The following is a 22,564-nucleotide window of genomic DNA, read 5'->3' on the forward strand; positions in this document are numbered from 1 at the left end:
ATTAGATTCGTGTATGTCCACACCGTTTTGTTATCCTCAGTGATTACTTTCTTAATTTGTTAAGTATAGCTATTTCTATTTGCCTTTCTGAATAAAAATTTTCTTGTTGCTCATCTTGCCTCCTTCCCACTTTCACTGCTCTTCCAAAACTTAGCTTGACACGTTTGTGATCACTACCGAGGCTTCTGGAGCCACATTCATCTATATGTGCATTCTCCTGAGCCTATCATACATCCTGTGACATCAGTGCATAATCTATCATGGACTGCAGCCTTCCTACCTCCCATGTTATTTGACCTTCACACTTCTCAGTGCTGTTGCAAATTATCAAATCATGCCTTTCACACATATCCATGATCATTTTGCCTGTTGGGTCAGTATATCCTTCTATATCTTCTATGTGCGCATTCATATCTCCTAGTACAATTATCTTGCACTCTCGTCCTAATTCCGCAATGTTCTTTATATACACTCCACCATTGCCTGATTTTCTTCTCTGGCCTTTGCTCCCGTCCACAAGTACACCAAATCAAGAAGTGTCATCTGCCCAGCTACTTTCCCTTTTAACCATAAATGTTCCATGCATCCCTGCTTGACTCTTTGCCAACCAATACTTTTATGTATGAATGCACCAATTTCACCCCCCTTTTTGCTGCTTTCTGTTCTATTGCAATATTCCCATACGCAGCCCGGATTGCAAGGTGGTGGCTCCATGTCCCGAAGAGATGTCTCCACAACCCCATATACCATCAGCTCCTACTGCCTCAACTGCTCTTCTATCTCTTCCCACTTTAACCTATTCCTGCCGACCTGCATGTTAATATAGCCTATGTCTGACTTAGCTGGGCCCTTGTGCTAACGTCGATTTCTTCTCCACGGACTCCGTGTGGCTTGAATATTTGTGCCCCTTTAGAACCGTCTTTAGCTACACTGTTGGCATCAGGGCTCTGGGTCCCCCTAAAAAAGCTGTGGCTTGACGACCTATCCTTTTACCAACCTTCCTGCCCATCGCACCACTGCAGTGAAAGCCATCCTGTGCAAAGGGGCAAGCGCTGGGCTCGTACACGTCTTGGTTTACCTCTATTACGTTGTATCCGAGTTGCCGGCTCATACCCTTGATCAGACAGTTGGCCTCCACTACCTTCCGTTCAATCACACGAGACTGGCCCCAGACCTCTGGGATTGTGCATACGGTCACATGCACACTCCCAGAGGCTTGTCGGAGCCTGCACATCCCATCCTCTAACTGTCTCTGGTTCTGATCCTTGCCTTTCAACACATCATTGAGCCCGGCATGAATAATGACGAGATTTTCGAACTCCATGCTGTCCTCTACTACCTCCTGAGCTTTGGCCAGTGCATCCACCATGCTCTTCCCTGACTGGGCTTCCACCCTCACTGTTCCATCTTCGTTCACTGCCGTGAAGACGCCATCCCTAACCCTGGCCACGTTAGAGTCCCCCACCACTAGGACCCTTCTACGCTCTAATCTCTGGCTTCCTGTTTGTGATGGCGCCCCTGTTTGCTTCACCTTGGACAAGTAGCGGCCTCCCGCGGCTATCTTGGTAACTTGATTTTTCGGTCACAGACGCACGGACGATTTTTCGCTCACTACAAACGGGACCGACGCAGGCGACGGGTTTTCTGCGACAAGAGCTATCTAACGCTATCGCGTTAAAACTACGACGGTAGTAAAGTGCATGGTTGAAGCTCCTGCCTCAAATACGAGACTACCTATTAAAAGTACACTAATTAGTTATATATATATATATATATATATATATATATATATATATATATATATATATATATATATATATATATATATATATATATATATATATATATATATATATATATATATATATATATATATGTGTCACGGACGGCTATTTTCGGCGACACCGCGTCACGGCAATTAACGGGCGCCGTACTCCCCGACTGACCGTGGGAAACGGCGGCACATGAAAGGGAACCGATAAGTGCAAAATGGGGTGCACTCCTTAGAACGTCGCCGCCGACGGTTAATCCTTTTGTAACTGTGGCGGCGTCTGCAAGGTCGTAGAAGGCCGCGGTATACCCCGTACAAGGATTAGACTACAAGACGCCCGGCTGAGAGCTAAGTGGTTGACCGTTCCCACGGAGAAAAGCGTGGGAAACGCTCTGGTGGCCAAGCCGTATGACAACAACCCGACAGGTTGTCGCTCTCGCTAGTTGCGGGCCCTCTCCCTATTAAAAAGGGGTGGGGTCAAAATATTTTTGAGGCGGAGTTTCCCCTCAATTAAACGCGCATGATTGGACCCAGGTAGAGGTCTCTTGTCCCCAAGGAAGAGAGCGAGGAGACACGAGGGGGATTTAAGCGCAGGATTTTGCCCTGCTAGGCAGACTAGTCGCTGACCAACATGGTGTAGAAACAGATCAAGAAGCATCTCTTCTAGAAGTTTTTAGTGTGGCTCTGTATCGGCTGGCCACCCAAACTTAGCCGTTCGTCTAGTTGTGACGCGATATTAACGTCTGCAACGTAGACATCGGGACTTCGCCTCGAGTTAGCTCAACCTGCTCGAAGTCACCTGCAAGCACTAGCCTCCCGGAGCCACCAGCGTTGCAACACCGCCGACATCGCAGTCGTGCCAGAACTCTCTTCGACTTCTCGCTTCCGATCGTCGGGGACGCAACGCTGCCGGTCATCACACGTATGCCTCCACCTGTTTATATCTTCGAACTTTCTACTTCGTAGTTCTATTCTTGTTAGTTTGTGTAGGTTGTAATAGTTCTCTCTCGTAAGCTGATTTATTGTTTCTGTTATATATTTCTTTAGTTGTATCAAGTGTCGATGTATTTTGTTAGTTGTATTGAAGTGTTGTATTAGATCCTGTGTGCTGCAATATCACTAGAGTAAAGTTTGTTTTGTTTTCCCACGTCTCTGATCTCTTCACTGTCTCTGCTTGAGTACGGAACGAACCAACCTGCTGTCATTCCCGTCGCCGACTTCGCGCTGGCGACGCTAGAGTGGCAGCTTGTAACAATATATATATATATATATATATATATATATATATATATATATATATATATATATATATATATATATATATATATATATATATATATATATATATATATATATATATATATATAGCATTCACTTTTGCAAGACTTTTTTCTCCAAAAACTGTACACAAATATAATAGCCTACTGGGAACAGTTACCGCCCTCCTCACAATATTCTCAGACACTTCTAAAACAACATGTGTACTGCCCTTGATAGTGATGCCAAGAGCAATTGCCTAGATTATGTAGTTTGTGACATATTTTGTATGCCGCGAATTGCCCACAGTCTTTTATGATATGTTTTTATATATATTGGCTTCATGAACTCTCTTGCAAATACTCTCAGAGGGCGCTGTAGGTACATGTATTAAAAGTGTGAAAGTATTGCCGCAAAAGTGAAGCAATGGATGTGATAGAAACATACTGCAATGCTACATCAATTGAGTGAAGCATCTCCCTCTTTCAGCATATATGCTGAGGGAGTGAGCTGCTTCTTTTACGCCAGATTTTGTGCATAAGGCCTGCAGCGTAAGGAAGTGGAGGCGTAAGGAGGCCACTGCGACGAGCAATGCGATTTTCGAGCTCAACCTAAACATTTCATGAATAGCAGAACACGTATACAAATGTACGAGCCCTCTGCTGGTCCCCTCTAAAGATACCGGACGGGCAACCGCACCCAGCCAGTCGTGAAGGTGCACATATTACTGCCGGAGTCATGCAGGCACCCCTCCATACGACTTTGCCGCGAATGAAACTTCCGGCGCGTTTCATCTCTGCTTGAACAGCGACCGTCGACGGCTCTCGCACGCTCTCACTCGCACGTAGAATTGGCACGTGGGGCAATGTTATCCATTTGTACTTTGAGGAACATCACAGTGATAGGGAAGAGAGTTTCAGAGCAGTGTTTTCACAATATTACCATAAACGTAGCAGGGGCATAGCCGTATTTTTTTCTTTGAGTGAGGAGGGAGGAACTGGGAGTTGATACTTTATACATGTTCGTACGGGGGTTTGCATGTGCGCGTACACATGCAAAATTGAAAACTTTCGGGGGCTGGGTGTGGAATACGCCAGAACTCCGCCTCCCCCGCCTTGCTGCGCCAGTGATACACAGGTCCAGCAAACCACCGAAGATTGCGGACAGTGTCTGTTGCTGTGTTTGCAAATACAAAAAGAAAGAAAATTCGTTGCAAATATTTAATATAACCAATTATATGCTTAAAGTTAAACAACGAATTTGAAATCATTAGTCAAACACCAAAATCAAATTAAATCAGCGGGTAAACTGTTCTCGTCGCAGGTTGAGGCTAAATCAAGCGACGTTGTCCCAGGCACAGGTCAACAGCATATATGCATCGGCCGACCCGGTGACGGGAGCCGGTTGTCCATCAAGAAGCGGCGCAGAGCCCCATGTGCCCAAAGCACCACTTCCGGCGGGGGTCCGGCGCTGACAAACCAAATGATCTCGTTGCTGCAGTAAACCAGATACAATATTGATGGCAGCCGTATTGATCGGATTCATAACAGACAGCTTTTCTCCGAATTGTGGCCGTCGTCGGTGGCGTCCACAAGCTCGAATCCAAAGGTGGCATGGTGCGCAGCGCTTGACAACAGTGTATAAAGCTTGCAACAATGGTTACTTATGTTGTAGACATGATTGCTGATGGTTGTTCCAGGCTTGGGGTAACAGGCGCGGGCGGGAGCGTGGCCGACATTCCCACGTATTCTGTCTGGAACAACGAAGGCTCGAGCGAGACTGAAGCCGGAGCCTGCATCTCAACGGTGTACGGATCACGGCAGCCAGCAATCCCTGTATGACTGGAAGGAATAGAGGGTAAGCAGGGCTGAAGAGGCACAACCAATGGCGCCAGTGTCGAACATAACTAAAGTGGGGCTAGCGACACGTACGCACTGCATCACGTCTCGGGCACAAAAGAATGGAAGCCGACAAAGTGTAGACAGCGCCTCCTCGTGAGCCTCGTGAGTGAACGTGTTTGTCTTTCACATCCCTCCGTCGGAATCTGTATGGCGTATTGAAGTTTGAAGATGTGTTCTTTTTTAAATCAGTACTTTATTTGTTTCATCACTTTAATAATTCTATGTTAACTAATATTACTTTTATACTTACAACAAGAATTTTCCGGGGACTCCAAATACGTTGTATCTCCCCTCTTTTCTCCCCACTTTATTCCGCTGGATTTTGCCGCCGGCGCCGACGAACATGCGAAATGTGTATAGAGTGACTGGAGAACTATGAGGATTGCTTTGTCTTCTTCAGCCAACTGAACAGTCGTTGATTCTGTATTCGCTGTTGCCGATGTACACTGTATAATCTTCGTGGGCGTCCTTGAAGTACTTGAGACATTGTAATATAAAGAACAATTTACTTTAAAGATTTAAAGAACATAATAAACACATGCCACACAGGCTATACTCAACCGCCACACAAACTAAAAACCACCACATAGGCCAGATTGCACGACAGTCTCTCTTCGACGTCATCGTCCTCTTTCCCTATCTACAAAAAGGCACGTGCATTTCTAACAACTGTGACGCATCACTGCCACTTCGACACTAAAGGCCAAGCTGCGTCAGATGTCTCCATGCCTTACTTGGCATTGTCGTTTATTATATAGGTTTATATGTCAACACGGTTTCTTGCACGAACATTACACTTGAAAAGCGTGTTTTAGCTAATGAGTTTCAAGAACCAGCAGGTCCTGTCAACACTCGATGACCATGCAGAGGGATCCGATTCCAGTCTCATCCATTCCTAAAAATTTTCCTGACTATACATTTCTTTTATTTCTCACAATAGCGTAGCCAATACGGAGGCCAGCGTTGGTGGCAGCTCATAACTATATAGGTCCTAAATCGGCTCTTGTTGTGATTTTAATACAGCTTTCACTCTAGTATAACAAGAACCTCAACCACTGTCACTGTCAACAGAGTCATGGCCGAGAGCAAGGAGTGGCTTACTACCAGTGGCTAGGTAGATGGTGGCTTGCAGTGAACAATAACAGCAACCACCAGTTATATGTCACCCGGCCATGTTAGCTTCAATGCTTGATATTGAAAAGTGTGCTTGAGAGCACGAAACCTTAGCCGCCGTTAGAGGTGCTCATGCTTGGCTAATAATGATGGTCAGCAAGAAAGGATGAGATTTTTAATTTTTTTTTCTACTCTCCCGCTATAGCGGTTATGGACACCGGCGGTGGCGGACAACTTCCGCAGTCACTGTAATCCGATAACTGCTTCCGCTGTAATGAAAAAAAATACTGATGACAGCATTGGAATCAAAATCAGTTCCTCATTTGTGGCACGCCGGTATTCTACAACTGAGCGACTCCGATAATTGGGACATAAATGACCCTACGCATGAAGCTAAAAGACAGCTATAACATTTGTAATTGCCCATTTCAGAACAGTAGAGTAGCAACAAGGCGTCACAGAATGTGAATTGCACAACGTGTGCGTCGCTTAATGGTTCAACTCATTTCAAAAGTCTTAGGCATAATTCTGAATCATCGTCAGCCAAAACATCAACAAAGTGGGTAGAATGGCTTATACAGTGTGTAGCCGGCACAACGCTTTCACGAAGAATGAAGAATAATTGCATAGTGTACTGGATGGTTGCCCCATTACAGAAAAGAATTCGGCAGATCCCACTTATTTTGGAAATCGACGTTAGGGGAATTATACGGAGGGAAAGAGACCGTGTTGTAATTATTTACTGAGCTACACGTCACCGAATGACACTAATTATATGTATGAATACTGCACATACAGACATATTTTGAAGAGTTGCAGATGTTTATATAACCAGTTGTTTGTACCTGCGCAACAATACCAACAGGAGCATGAGTATTAGCAACACCATGGCAGAGGCGATAAGCTGACATGAAGCGCTGGTGCTCGCGAGGATGCCCTGGGAACTTCTACATAAATCAACTTCAGCGCATGGCGCAAAACTACTACTGGCGTTAACCTGACGTGACATATCTTAGAAGTACTTAAGTAATGATTATAAAAATGAATAGACAGCACTGCAACCACCATTGACATTTAACGAACATTATAGGTCTATCGGAAAATAGTTTCGAGACGTGGAAGAATACTTGATTGCCACGCAGAAGTCTTGGGTTCGATTGCTCCAGTGATCTTGACATTTATTGTTTACATTCATGTGGTCAACGCAGCAGATGTCACGTTTTTCGTAGAGCACAAACAACTAAATTGCCCATGTGTTTTCTCGTCGTTTTCAGGTAGATATTAAGCGTCAATCACCTGGGGCATATACCCACATACCAGAGGCTCATGCCCGCCCGCGGGTATGTACCACTGTCTGGCGAGAAGTGCTTGAACACGGACGTGACGGGAGTGTGACATTATTCATGTCTTGACCACCACGTCATATATTCGTCAAACCCTCTTACCCGCCCATTCTAATTTTGGTTCACGCCAAGTTAAGGATGTGATAGCGAGAGACCCCACACGTAAGCCTATAGATAGATAGATAGATAGATAGATAGATAGATAGATAGATAGATAGATAGATAGATAGATAGATAGATAGATAGATAGATAGATAGATAGATAGATAGATAGATAGATAGATAGATAGATAGATAGATAGATAGATAGATAGATAGATAGATAGATAGATAGATAGATAGATAGATAGATAGATAGATAGATAGATAGATAGATAGATAGATAGATAGATAGATAGATAGATAGATAGATAGATAGATAGATAGATAGATAGATAGATAGATAGATAGATAGATAGATAGATAGATAGATAGATAGATAGATAGATAGATAGATAGATAGATAGATAGATAGATAGATAGATAGATAGATAGATAGATAGATAGATAGATAGATAGATAGATAGATAGATAGATAGATAGATAGATAGATAGATAGATAGATAGATCAAAGGCGTTCGAGGTACGCAAAGAAATTCTTCGCATTTAAAATTACTATAATTTAAGGCGTAGTGGGTATGATGCAGATGTGCTTATAGTAGTTACCTCAATAGTGTTCAAAAGAGACTCTAGAAAGGCCGCCGTTCTTGCTTTCGCTGTAACTGTGCTGCGCGTTCCGCACAGGCCTGGCGGTTTTAGGGGTGTAGTTCCTAAAGGCATGGGTCCGTGTATCTCTTGTTTGTACGCGACCGCCTATGGTTCCACCTTTGCAAACTGCCCACTGCTTCGTCCTTGCATACATCCCACTACGCCCCATCACCGATCCACCACTTCACCGACCATAAAGCCATTATAATCAAGGGGTAACAGACCTGACACATAGCTACGACTTAACAATGGTGTTTTTGTATGAATATATACGGTGTTTGTCACGTCTTCGATGATGTAGCGGATGGTTCATGGTTTATTCGCGGATGGTTCACGGTTTAGCGATGAAACCCTTTAGCGCTTCGCCCCACTCATCATTCACTGCGTGAATATGTTTTTTTTTTTTTGCCGAGCTCAAGCTCTAAATTGAGAGAAATGAGGAAACAGCAATGTGATAACTGTACTACCGCATGATTAAGACAGTTCCAGGGCAGGGTTCTCAAGAATATTCTAACATACATAGCAGGAGCCTAGCCAAAATTGTTTTTTTTTTGGGGGGGGTGGGGGGGGGGAAGGGACATAACCATATATGCTGCATTCAACTCTTCGTGTTTGTATGGGCACGTACACATGCAAAATTGAAAATATTCGGGGGCTTGGAGTTGAAATCACCAGAAGCCCCTCTTCTCATTCTTGTTGAGCTGGCGATGCACAGGTCAACATACTACCGATGAATTGAATAGCTTCTATTGCTGTGTTGGCAAAAAGAAAATGAACAAAATTTAGTTACAGATATTTAATATAACATGATATATCAGTTAAACAACAAATTTGAAATCAATTATAAAACACGAACGCCAACTTAAACAGCAGGGAAGCAATCCTGGTCCTCAGTTCCTGGGATGTAGTCCCAAAGATACGCGGCCGCGACACCTCTTCGAGGCGCTCGTGCCAACGTCGATCCACGACGTTCCACAACTACTACGGCAGAAGTACGGACCTAGTTTCAACGCGGGCTTGAATCTGTGGAAGTTTTCCAGACGGCTTTGCTCCGGATCGTGGACGTCATCGATGCCGTTGACAAGCTCGAGTACCAAGGTGGCATGGTGCGCAGCGCTCGACAACAAAGCTTGCAAAAAAGGTCGTCGGCTGGATTGCTGATAATTGTTCCACCTTGCGGCAACAGACGTGGGTGGGAGCGCGGTCGACTGTCGTACAAGTTCTGCCTGGAACAACGAAGGCTCGAGCGAGAATAAAGACAGAGTCGGCATGATAGCGGTGGGCGGACAACGGCAGCGAGGTCTCCCGGTATGGCTGGAAGGACCAGCGCTCAAGCAGGACTCCAGAAGCATGATCTATTCTATTGCAGCAGGGTCGAACATCGCTGGATTGCTTCTGGCGACATGTCCACGCTGCATCACGTCTCGTGCACAAAAGAATGGGATCCGGCAAAGCGTGGCCTCCTCGTGAACTTCGCGAGCGAACGGCATCTTCTTCTTTCACGTCGGCCAGTCGCAATCTGTACGACGTATTGAAGTTTCTGAATACGTTCTTATCTTATTTTGATAATATTACTTTGATTGTTTCATCACCTTATTTATTCGATGTTAACTCATAATAATCATTTCATCAAGAATTGTAGCTGAAGGCCCCCTTCTCCCACCGAATCCGCCCAAGTATAGGCAACAGAACGCAAAGATTTCATCATTTAGCCGTTTGTTGTAAAAGGTCGACATCCAACGTGCATGTAGTCCACGTACCACACATAAATAAAATGATTTGAGATGACAAGGGCCATCCGTAACATTTAGCAGTTCATCATCGTAGCATATATTCTTCCTACAATTTCGCGCAAGTTACACGTTTGTTCATTAAAAATAATACGGACTGGTGGAGTATGCATATAAATAAAAATGTCAACTGCCATGCGACTCCACCTTAGGCTGTGCAAGCAACAAAAAAATTTAGGAACCCACATTCTATTGCTGAGAACCCAATCCCACATAGTAAGAAGGAAATTCTTCTTAAGTATTCATTATAAATCATTACAAAATGAAAATGCATCTCAGCATTCAATAATACCATGGTCTACTGACTCTGGTTGTGACACAATAGGCAATTGGATCCCCACGGTAAAAATCTGCTCTTAGTTCCAGCGATCTTTTAACCAGCAGAGTATCCGAGTGCATTGTGAAACAGGGCAACACGGAGGAACAGGAAAACACTTTAACTCAAATCTCTCGTCAAATGCTTACGACTTACATAAGACAGTTACTCCAAATTAAATCTGGTAATAAAAATTGAAAAGCCCAAAACAAGGACTATCAAAAGGCTACTGAAACGATAACAGCGTTCATCATTTGAGGTAACAATAAATGTCCGCAAAGCAGATGAGCGCCTGATGTGCACGTTTCCCAACTTCTTGCCACAGAGCGGCACACTTCTCCGGTCACAACGTTATACCAGTAGCATCACAAAATCTTCGTACAACGTTCATGGTGGAGGGTACGCTCTTCTGATTGCTACAAAGTACTGCAGCATCATCAACATTCGCTAATATTTGCACCTCACACGCTCCTAAATGAAAACTTAGGATGCATGATTTTTTTTGTATGACTACCTAGGGGGGTTCTATGTACAATGCAAATAATAAAGGTGAACGTGGGGAGCCTTGCCTTAAAGTGGGATACATGCAACATATATATTTACATATATGACTCTTTGCAACCACACCGCCCGAACTTTCATTAGCATTAGTCAATGTTATCGGACGATAGACGTTTTACAGGGTCTTTACTTTACGGGGCAGTGTGCACTTTCTTGAAGGAAGGTGGTAGGCTACCCTTGTTAAAAGATTCAGTGAATATGTTTTGCACAACAGTAAGGCTACTCCACCTTAAACAATTTCTAAAAGAATTCAATTATTACGTCTGGACCAGGAGATTTCCCGTTATGCAAATGGACTATTTCTGTTTCTATCTACATGGCAGTCATATCAACCGATAAACTGTCTGTATTTTGGTTAACTATTATTGGCAAAGAGCTTAGAAAGCGTTCTTCAAAAGTTTTCTACTTTATGCATACAATTAGAAAATAATTCTCGATAGTCTATAAATGCATTCTTTATATGTTCTCGGTTAGTCGTTAACTTGCCGTCATATTCGATTTCTGGAATATTTTTAGCATGTGCACGCTATTTTTTGTAGTCATAAATCGTTGACTGTAGGTCATCAGCGAGTAACCTTCCTGCATGAGCCCTTACAACCGCACCTTCAAAATGTATAGCATCGATGGCCTGAAATGTATTTTTGATGTCTCTAATAGCGTCGCCATAAGTTCCAGGGTTTGCTGTCTCTGCTTTGCTCTATTCCACGAGCAACTTCTATAAACTATTCTCTTTCTCTCGTTTCTCGCATTGTATTTTTGCAGCTCTTTCCGTGGCACAGATCTTCAAAATAGATTTCAATTATTCCCGATTCTCCGACCAGCTACTAAGCGCTAGGGCTTTAGTATGCGTAATTCTTTTTGGTGCAAGTGAAAAACTTGTAATCGCTAAGTAGTTTGGCATTTAACTTCTAAGGACCCCACATAAATGCACGTGTAGGATCTTTTTTGCCTAAGGAGAACTTATCAAATGATTGATGGCTGAATGAGACTTTTTCAACACAATAACCATCACAGACATTTGTCAGCTGTAATACCACATGAACTTAGTCTCATCTTGCGTGGCTATAGACGCCTGAAAGTGGGTATAATGACGGTCCAATCCACCTTTAGGAAATAAAGCTACATCCCGTATAGGGAATATTTATCAATGCTCTCTTTTAGGTCATATTTTACATAAAAGCAGCTAGATCGATCGTCTGCGCTGAACACACAGCTAAAATATTCAAAGACGACGACAAGCCTATTAGTGTCAAAAATAAGGACACAATTGCAGGATAAACGATCAGCGATCACGAGGGTTGATCGGTGCATACACGCAGATTATTCTGAACACTGCCTCCTCATACGTAAGTTCACACGAAACAACACACACAGCGCAAGACACTGTTTTCACGACAATGCCTGACCACTTCTTAATAAATATTGCACACCCTACAGAAGTACCCATGGCTGACACACACGCTATAACGAGAGCTGCACTGAGTGACCATGGTGGCTGAATGATCGTTGTGCCAGAGTTCCATCTATAATTATAATTTTAGAAAACTCCCCTGGCGGCGTTGGTGCTTGCGTTCGGATCCGCTCTTGTTCTGCGCATTCATCCTCGGACGTTTTGCCGGCGCTTCGCTGCCCTCCGTCAGGTCGCGGAGTTCCTGTTTCCCCGCGGTGTTCCCATCTTGAGTCACTGTTATGAATGGCCTCTCTGGCTTGGCTCTAGTTGGATGCGTGAGACATATTGCGGCTGAGCCTATCCTGATTTCTTCCAGGTCAGCGCTCCCAGAGATACTCTAAGAGCGGCGACAACACGAAAGTCGTTCTTCAAATTATCCTGGGCCGTCAGCACCCCTCGAAAAACCCTTTGGACACGCCTGACCGACTGACAGATTAGGAAGAGCTGCTGGCCATCGAGGCGGCTTGCTTTGTACCTTAAGGTGTCCCTGACACTAAGCCAAGCGTCTTAGATCCGTACTCCTGTGCATTTCCCACGTTCACCGTGGTGCATTCATGCCACCCTTTCCATAAACAGCGGTCTGCTCGGCGCCGCACACTCATCACTGCAACGGACTACAGAGTTGATTTGTACGTAGAACTCAACGTCTTCGCGCTGTGCTGTGTCGTGCACGTTATGCAGTGTTTTTTTGCCTCAGCATGGGACGAACTGGGCGTGCCTCTTCCCTCTTTACTGGGTTGGGAAGGAGGTGGCGTTTCACCTTCCCCTTTTGGGGCGGAGGTGAAGATGACAATTTCATGGGACTTGCCTGGCCTCCACTGTTTTTTCCTGCAGAGAATCCTGGAAAGGCCAGGGCATAAAACGCGAAAGTCGAGACGCCCCAAACAAACTCCCATAAGCTCTCATCAAGCTTCCATCGAGAGCTTCCATGATGCCACCCTCATGTAACACGCTACCTATAAATAATGTTAATAAAAGCAACTGTTGACAGCTTTGGGGTCTTCTGTTCGACATTTCCCCGAGACTTTCGCTGGCTCCGGTCCTCTGGGCAATACTCCTGTTGCATCATCATCTCCTCGTCAGCGGCCTCAGACTCTGCCCTTACGAAAATTCTTATTGAAAAAACAAAGAGAAGTTGTTGAGCAATGACAACAGATGGCACAGAAAATACATGACGAATTAGAATACCGTTGAGAAAACTGCTGACCCACTTGAGGAATACCGTTGAGGGAACTGCTGACCCGAAATTGACCCACGACTTTCAATTGAACAATCATCAATTAACTCGATATAGATTTATCATTGAGCCTGAAATGGCGATGGAAAATACGTTGTGGATCAATTGAAATATCACTAAGGCAATCGTTGAGAAGGATTGAAAATTAGCCCACAACTTTCAGTGGAAAAGTCATCAATGTGGAAAAAAAATTCTTTTATGCATTTGAAAGCGGTTTCTCGCTGATAATGCGGCGGAAATTATGACTATATATAATTAGAAAATCATTAGTATTACAATCAAATACATCTGCGAGATTAACATGCAAACCACACTCTGCACTGGAATCGCACCCGGACCCGCATACACGTGAAGCAGGTGTCTTACCCATTGCTGCACAGGGCCACCGCATGAGGGCGAGTTTTTTGCTGGGATATATCTGAACGACGCCGTTAAAGCAGCAACCAAGAAAATCAACACGTACCTGGAGGTTACCAAAATGGACTCGAGGCTCGCTCACCTCCTGGAGGCAAAACATGCCCTCTTGACCAGGTGGAAGACCCAGAGACATAACCGCAGACTGAGAGCAAGACTCGCGCTTCTTAACAAGGAGATTGAATCGTACGCGAAAGAGCTCGCCCGAGAACAATGGGATGAGACGTGTACCGAAACGGACGGTTGTATGCGCAAAGGTAGCAAATGGAGCTTATTGAAAAGTCTTCTTAACGATCAACAGTCGAAGAGCACCTTCATCCTTGCGACGGATAGGCTCATAAAGAAGGAAATCGCCGTCGGTGTCACCGAAAAAGAATCAGCTAACAACTTAGCAAATACCTATCTACCCCTCGCCAAAGATGGAGATAGCTCGGAGTAGGTATACTACACGGGAATCGCGGCACCTGCTTTAGATGAACCGTTCACCGTGTCAGAGATACAACATGCTTTCTTTAATTTAAATGACAGATCAGCGCCAGGACCCGATGGAGTCACGAACAAACTGCTCAGGAATGTAGACGACAGGGCAATCGAGGTACTTACGGCCGAAATAAATGAGGTATGGAAAACGGGGCATGCTCCAGTAGAGTGGCGCACCGCAAAGGTCGTTCTTATACCTAAACCTGGCAAGACTCCACATATCACCAATCTGCGGCCAATATTCCTTACATCATGCATTGGCAAAGTTGCGGAGCATGCGATACATAACATGCTTACAGAATATATAGAAATCAAGAAGTTCTTTAGACACAACCTAATTGGCTTTCGACAGGCGTTGTCCACACATGACGCTATGCTTCTGCTTAAGAGAGCTATATTTGATAACACGACTCGTGATGTGTCTCGCACTAGATCTCTCCAAGGCCTTCTACAGGGTGGCGCATAAACACATCCTCACTGAGATTTCCTCTCTTAACCTGGGCCAGCGTTTTCGTGACTATACACCAAGTCATTTCTCGTGGATCGCAAGGCACATCTCCGGTTATAGGCATGGTCTCGGGAGGGCCCTTCCAGCTCGGCAACTGCGGCGCCCCGCAGGGTTCCATGCTCTCCCCCCTCTTTTTTAATATCGCCATGTACAGGCTCTCCACACACCTTGCTGCAATCCCGAACGTAGGTCACGTCATTTATGCGGACGCCCTCATGATCTGGACACCGGGTGGCTCTCTAGCTGAGATCGAACACTCCTTACAAAGCGCGTGGGAGGCTACGGAAGACTTTCTTTCAAACACGGGCCTTGAGCTCTTCCCTGATAAATCTGAGCTACTGTTATACCGGCCGTCTGGACAAGGGGTTTTTAACCTTGCGCCTCTGGCATCTCTGCCAATAGTAATTCGAGCTAAAAATGGACAGCCCATAGCGAGGAGGGATTCCCTAAATATTCTAGGTCTCCTCATTGTTGTCAAAGGATGTATTTCGAAGGCGCTCAGCAGGCTCACGGGGAAGGCAAGTAATGTACTAATACTTGTAGTCCGCCTTTCAAATCGCTGAGGTGGTCTCAAAGAGGACAATTTGATCAGAGCTTACCAGTCATTCTTTCTAATCCATGTCATTTACATACATCGCACCGTAGGTTAATTGGGCTAAAATGGAGAAGGACAAACTCGATTCTCTAATCAGTACAGGCCTTAAGCGCGAGCTCGGCCTTCCACTGTCCACCAGTACCGAGAAGCTATTGGAGCTAGGACTCCGCAACACTATTGACAAGCTAATAGAAGCTCACACAGCTGCTCAAATAACGAGACTTTCATCCACTAAGCCGAGGATAAAGCTTTTAGAGAAGCGGGTATTCAGCCTCGACATCAAAAGGTGACGAAGGTTTGCTTGTCCAGGGAAATAGGCACTCAAATCGTGGTTGACCCCGTCCCACGTAACATCCACCCAGTGCATAACGAGAAGAGTCGCGAGAGCCAAGGCCATACTTAAAAGAATTGATCAGCAAAAACTAGAAGCCATTTTTGTCGATGCTGCCAGGTGTCACGGTGGGGATAAGTTCGCTATTTCGGTTGTTGACACGGAAGGTAACCTGGTCAATGTAGCCTCTGTTTATACGAAAATTGCCCATGTGGCAGAGGAAGCGGCGATCACTCTGGCTTTTCACAGCTCAAAAGCCTCCGCTGTTGTCTTCTCGGACTCGCGTACGGCAGTCAGATCTTTCTCTAACGCCCTTGTGTCTCAACAGGTGAACAGTATTGTGGTGAAAGCACTTCAACAAACTCCGGAGTGCAGCAAAGGAGGGTACACATCGCGTGGTTTGCAGCCCATCTAGTCGATTCAGTTAACCCGCTCGGATGTAACCCTATAGCAAGCAGGCTCACCGGATAGCGCGCGGTTTCCCGTGCCGCGCTGTCGCAAATAGCTATGCTCGTAACGAGGTCGACATTTATAAAGATCCGTTGTCTACTTTTCATGAAATTGTTTCCCACTACCGCCTGGCCAGAAAATTATTTCCAGTACCGTCTGGCCAGAAAAAAAAAAAAAACTTTCGTACGGAAACGTTGCATGGGTAATTTAGCGTGCCTACTCTGACATTTGCATTTCGTTCGCGCGAACAGCCGCGAGGTGCACGCTGGGGCAGCAGCGCCTTTTTAGCATTTCGATTATTACTAATTTCCGCAATTAGAATTTATGCGCATTATTTTGCGATATAGATTAGTTTTTACTAATTTTTAAACTTCAACTGAACTTCTTCATGAGGAGTGGCTACTCTTACCTTTATTCAGCATCACACCGCTGTTCAAGTGAATGCCGAAACGCGCGTCAAGGTCAAGTATGACGTACACAAATTAGCGGCGGACAAGTCGGTCTCCCTCCAAATAAATAATGCCTCTGCACATCTCTTTCGCGAACGTCGGCATCAAGTTGGGGTCAAGAAATGGTGCAGAACGAACCTCAAAATATTTGTTCTTACTGCTAGCAGTTGCTCTTTAGAAAATGCCCATTTTTATAGCTGGTACATTATCTCCACAGCAGTACACTGGTTGTCTTGGTCGTGGTTCACTGTTGCAAATCCATGCTGGAATATGAGAACTTTACTTAATATTCAAAAGAGTGAGCAAATGTCGGTGGCATACGCTCTCCTGCTGACTTCTGTACCTGACTTCTGACTTCTGTACTCGATGTTCAAGTTCATCATCAAATTACGCAACCACTAATCAAACATCAACCAAACGATTTTCAATTTTGATCTTTCTCTGTCTCGCTGCCTTCCATTTGTTTCTTTTTTTCCATGCTTTCCTAAAATCATCAGTTCAACTTGTTTTGTACAACACAAGCATCAACATATAGGTCAGTGTTTCAGTACTGTCGCGCATGCACTATAGAGCAGCCGCACCGTGAACAGGAAACTTAGCTTCCGCGGTTCTCACCTCTGTTTTCTTTTGCTTTTTCTCCCTCCACGCACACGCGCCGGATAACATGAGCAGGCGCGCGTCTCAATTTTTTTTTTTTACGAAATATTGCTTACAAAATATTTCGTCCATGGTTTTTGATAGAAATGAGACAATAAAGTTTTTATTACAAAGTGTGCAACAGAAATATTGTTTACGAAATACTTCCTCAATAGCTTTTTAATAGAAATGAGTCGATGTTTTTTTTATTGCAAAGTGCTCAACAGAAATAATGCCAACGAAGTATTGAAGCAAGTCAATGAGTATTGCGGAACCATTGATGATAAATAGAGTCAATTATTTGATCACAGTCCGACAATACAACATGAACACTCATTTTCATAAGGGTGTCGGCGACTTGTCGGTACACTCAGCATACATTCTAGCACAGTCCTCTCTGACCCGAACAAAAGCACGACACCAAGTGCAGCACGGAGTGAGATACTCCTGTCTGATGTGCCCACGCCTTCGTCGCCTCATGCAGACCGTTGCTCGTCCAGGCACAATGACAAGTACAGAGCCGTTGGGAAACTTGTGAACAAATGCGGTATATAGCTCCTCCACTGTGACGCATTTTATAAGGACTGTCCCCACAACTCGCGCTGTCGAACTCGTAGAGGACGTATCCAATTCATCGGTGCTCAAAGGAGAATGAAAACTTTGTTGAAGGGTAATTAATGGCTTGCGGATATCACGTCAAACTTCAAAGTACATCTCAAGGCAAGAAACGTGTGTCGTTATCACCATTGGCACATTTGTCTCTATTCGTAACTCCAGAAAAGACTCCGTGTGCTGGTAACACTGATCGAAAAACAAAGATGGCTGTGCCTAGCAGGGTCAACGCGGCACTTTCGCTTGGCGCTGTACCGAAGTTTCTTGATAGTGGCGTCGAATCGCGTTGCTTCGTCGAATGCGAAAGATAGCCAGCCGCGGACCGCCTCATTCTCATCGGCATGAAAGATTTTACCCGCCAAACAGCGGAAATAGTGGCACGGTCCGCGCGAACATTGAGCCTCTTCGGGGAGGCGCATCAGATTAACTTCAAGTTGAAGAACCTTTCTAGCAAGCCCGAGGTCGAAGAAGGCAACTGCTCATGTGTAGCGGACCTCTCCGAAAGGTACTCGCACTTTTGCGCTGCGGTGCTACACTGCTACAGGCAAGGAATTAACAGTTTTCCAGGTAACTATACGCTGCGACTCGTGCTGTTGTCAATCTCATACGGCACCGGCGCCAGCGAAACAATACTGAAAAGGGCAGGGGTCAACGTCGCACACAAGTCATCCGGCAGATTCATTCCTCGCCCCAAATATCACGCTCCTACGGATAAACCTCAAGGTGTCGCATACCGAATCCATGCAGTGCACCGACTGCCCCGCTCCCTATATTGGGGAAACAAAGAACTTCCATGAAAGCCAACGCGGTGGCTTGGGCGAGTTTATACGACATTATTCACATAAAAACAGCGCCAATAACGAGGAACAAGAAAAGAAGGAGACAGACAGCGGCACTGACTTACAACAATATTTATTTGCTGGAATCATCCAATATATACTGGAGCATATCTGACAAATATAAGGGGAATGACAAACTAAAGAAAACAGAATTCACCTAACAACCAAGTAATCATCATGATGACGCGTCATGAACATCGCGTGTGCCAACGTTTAGAAGAAAATCTATTTCTTTTTGTGATGGAGCGATCGAAGGCCTGCTGACACATACACTGCCCAGCCCTTCTATTTCTGTGGCCTTATAAATTTCGCGTATCATCTGATCCCGATGACGGCTAATGACGTTACAATGCTGAAAGTCGGGGAAACGACCGCAGTCTCGGCCATGAATGCCGATGTGGCCCGATACTGTAGAAGAGACGTTGTGAGCGTGCTCTTTCAGCCACTCATTTAAACACCTGCCTGTTTGGCCGATGTACCACTTGCCGCAGGACCGGGTAGAGTACACCTTCCCTTTGATGCATGGAACGTATTTGTTCCGATGCTTGATTTTGCAGCCTCACTCTCTCCTGGAACCAGGATTCACGGTCTTGCACATCCTCAACACTTCAAAAAAAGTGGCCAGCAGCTGCTACGTAGACTTGGTTTTTTTCTGCTCCAGAATAGCTGGCTAGGATGTGCAAGGCCGTGAATCCTGGTGAGAGAGAGAGAGAGAAATTTATAGATACATAAATATCGGAAGAAACCGACATAGGCTTCCCAGCCCCCTCAGCCCTCCTTAAGAAGAGGTACAAAATGCCAGTAAAGAAGGGTGTAAGGCTGAGAAGCACGAACTTCATAATGCTATTGGCGTGCTTAAAGGATGTTTTCAGAGCCCTAGATTGGGAGGGATATGAGTTAATGGAGAGTATCCTATAGTAACTTGCTATTCACTGCTGACATTACATTGATGAGTAACTCCGGAGATGAACTGCAACTCATGATTACTTAATTGAATCGGGAAAGCAGAACGGTATGTTTGAAAATTAATATGCAGAAAACTAAGGTGATGTTCAACAGGCTTGAAAGAGAACAACACTTCGAGATAGGTTGCGAGACACCGCGGAGCCGACGCAAGAGACTGTGATAACTACAAGAACGAAAACGGAGTGGAGTACGTTTGGCAATCGTTCTCAGATAATAAATGGTCGTTTGCCACTGTCGTTCAAGAGAAAAAAGTGTAACAGTGGCATCTTGCCAGTACTTACCTACAGAGCAGAAACCTAGAGGCTTACGAAGAGGGTTCAACATATATTGTTGAGAAGAAGTTAAGAACATCTTATAGCCGAAATCAAGAAAAATAAGGCATGGGCAGGGTATGCAGCGCGTATGAAATAAGTAACCGCTAGTCTTTAAGGATCACAGACTGTGTTATAAGAGAAGGCACTGAACGACGCACAAAGGAAAAACAGAAAGTTAGGTGAGTGGTAGACATAAACGGCGAATCAAAATATGAGCCTCAAGAAGCCCGAAAGTGCTGTACTGTGATGAGTAAATCAATTAGAATTTTTATTGTGCTGCAACATTTACAATATTATTCTGTATTCAACAGACGTTTTTTCGGGTTGTGAACATTCCCAAAATTAAAAGAAAAACTACTTTTTTCGTCTTTCTGCAAAAGTATCTCCGAAATACCCCACTACGACAAATGTATCTCGGTGTCACTAGTCCCACTAATAGGGAGGCAATCGCAAGGCTGATTTCGAGGGCGGACGTATCAGCCCCCCGAAACGCGCCACAAAAGCACAAACAATTTAGAGTTGGTCCTTTTGGTTTACAGTGAACGCCGGCTGTGGTCCAAAGAAAGAGGCAGAGCCGAGAGTTGATAACAAAGCAAAAATATTTTTTCAGATAAGGCAGAACAAACGTGCGCACTTGGCAGTTATCAAATACAATACAACTCACAAGGTACTCCAGTACATGCAAAACTACGGACACAAACAACACTCGCGCTACAATGCAGTCTCATGTATTAACTAACAAAGACACTTATAGACTAAAATGTTCGTGAAACGGATTCAGTCCAAAGTTCTTGTAATCAAACTTGAATGCTTCTCATCCAGGAAACACTCACACTATATCCAGCGCCGGTTATCGTCACACTGTGTCCGAGGTTTTTCGTCAAGGAAACTCTCGCGTCGTCAACTGACCGTACTTCAATAACAAAACTTCTTCGCCGGTAACACATCGGCCACTCACCCGCTGCTACTGCAGGTCACGCCTTCGATCTGCTGCTTTGTCATTGTATGACAAGCCTTCGCTTGCTGGCGGAAAACACTCTTCATCTCCTACTCTGTAACAGTCCACTGCTTGCTTTATGCACTAGCTACTGGGTTCTGGAAATTAGCGGGTTTTTCGTCAGCACGCCAGACAGCCAAGGCTGAGGGAAAGGGTTGGGCCTTTTTCGTAACGTGACAAGTTACGCAAGTCTGAAGAACCCCACCCCTTTCCTTCGACATGTTTCTGGAGATCACTGGGCGTTATATCAGAGGGCTTCCGATGGCGTTAGGTCCGAGGATGACGAGGGGCAGAAGAGGCGCGCGCGCCTCTTTCCCCCCTCGAAAACGCCGCCGCCACGCCAACCAACCTCCTCGCATCTGTCGCCAAGCGATCTTCAGAAATATTGCGAAGGAAGGGGTGAGTCACTCCTTAGTTGCGTCACGAGTTGCGGAGTGTTCGAGAAAGGCCCCGTCCTTTCTCTAGCTTTGGCTGTGCAGTACGCCGAAGAAACTTCGAGAACCTCGCGCGAACGTATATAAGCGAGCAGCGGAGGATGGTGATCAGGATGTGTGTTTTCCACCAATGGGTGAAGGCTTGTCTTAAAAGCAGGAGGGAGATAATGTGTGTTTTCCGCCAGCGGACTAAGCCTTAATTGTCCTCAGTGACAAATGAAGAGTTTAAGTGTGATTTTTTCGCCAGTGAAATCAGACGTGATCTGCTGTAGCAGCGCTTGAGTGGCCGGTGTGCTTCCAACGAAACAGTCTTGTTGTTGAAGTGCGGTCAGTTGACGACGCGAGAGTTTCCTGGAAGGGAAACTTCGGATGCAGCGGGACAATAGCCAGTGCTGGACTTTGAGTGAGTGTTTCCTTGGGGGAAACATTCAAGCTTTGTTCTAAGAACTTTACTGAATACGTTTGACGAACATTGTCGTCTATGAAGGTGCGTTTACACTAGAGAGACACGACACCAATTTTGGTCTGCAGCATTTTTGGTCTGTAGGCACACATGGGCCTACAGCATTTTTAATTGTTAATGTGAATAAATGGACAAATATTCGAATTTGATTGGGTGGGCTGTCTGCTCAGCTCAAAATATTAGACTTTCGTTATGGTATTAGCAGTCATTTCCTTTTATTTATTCATTTATTTTGTTATTTTCATTTAATTGATTTTTATTTTTTGTCCATTTATCACTTTATCTTTGTAATTTTTTCTTCATACATTTTTGTAATAAACTGGCAATGATTAGTGTAGGTATCATTCATAAGATACAACAAGTTTTCTTAGCCAATAATAGATGTGTGCCAGAGTTGACAGACAACTAACTATCTAACTAACTAACTAACTAACTAACTAACTAACTAACTAAAAATCGCTTTTCCAGCTTTCATTGTGGCAGTGCTGCACGCACCGCTCAAGCTTTCGTTACGGGTTTATTTATTACATCGACGGTTTATTTACGATGCTTTATTTATTGCATCGGACACAAATACTTCACTATTACCT

At 44.7% G+C, this 22,564-nt stretch overlaps 1 protein-coding gene across 2 annotated transcripts in view; it reads left to right on the forward strand.

Moving 5' to 3' along the window:
• Window positions 1-22,564, forward strand: part of LOC119176529 (uncharacterized) — a 61,430-nt gene that overhangs the window by 19,784 nt on the left and 19,082 nt on the right. Inside the window, exon 2 of one of the 2 annotated variants that reach the window (XM_075877827.1) lies at window positions 4,352-4,690. The exons of the other annotated variant lie outside the window; for it this stretch is intronic. Coding sequence (XP_075733942.1) covers window positions 4,352-4,531 — 180 coding nt within the window. The 3' untranslated portion in view covers window positions 4,532-4,690. Of the gene's footprint in view, window positions 1-4,351; window positions 4,691-22,564 lie in introns of those variants that run through there. 2 annotated transcript variants of the gene reach the window in all.

Source organism: Rhipicephalus microplus, chromosome X, assembly GCF_043290135.1.
Source record: "Rhipicephalus microplus isolate Deutch F79 chromosome X, USDA_Rmic, whole genome shotgun sequence".
Classification (NCBI taxonomy): domain Eukaryota; kingdom Metazoa; phylum Arthropoda; class Arachnida; order Ixodida; family Ixodidae; genus Rhipicephalus; species Rhipicephalus microplus.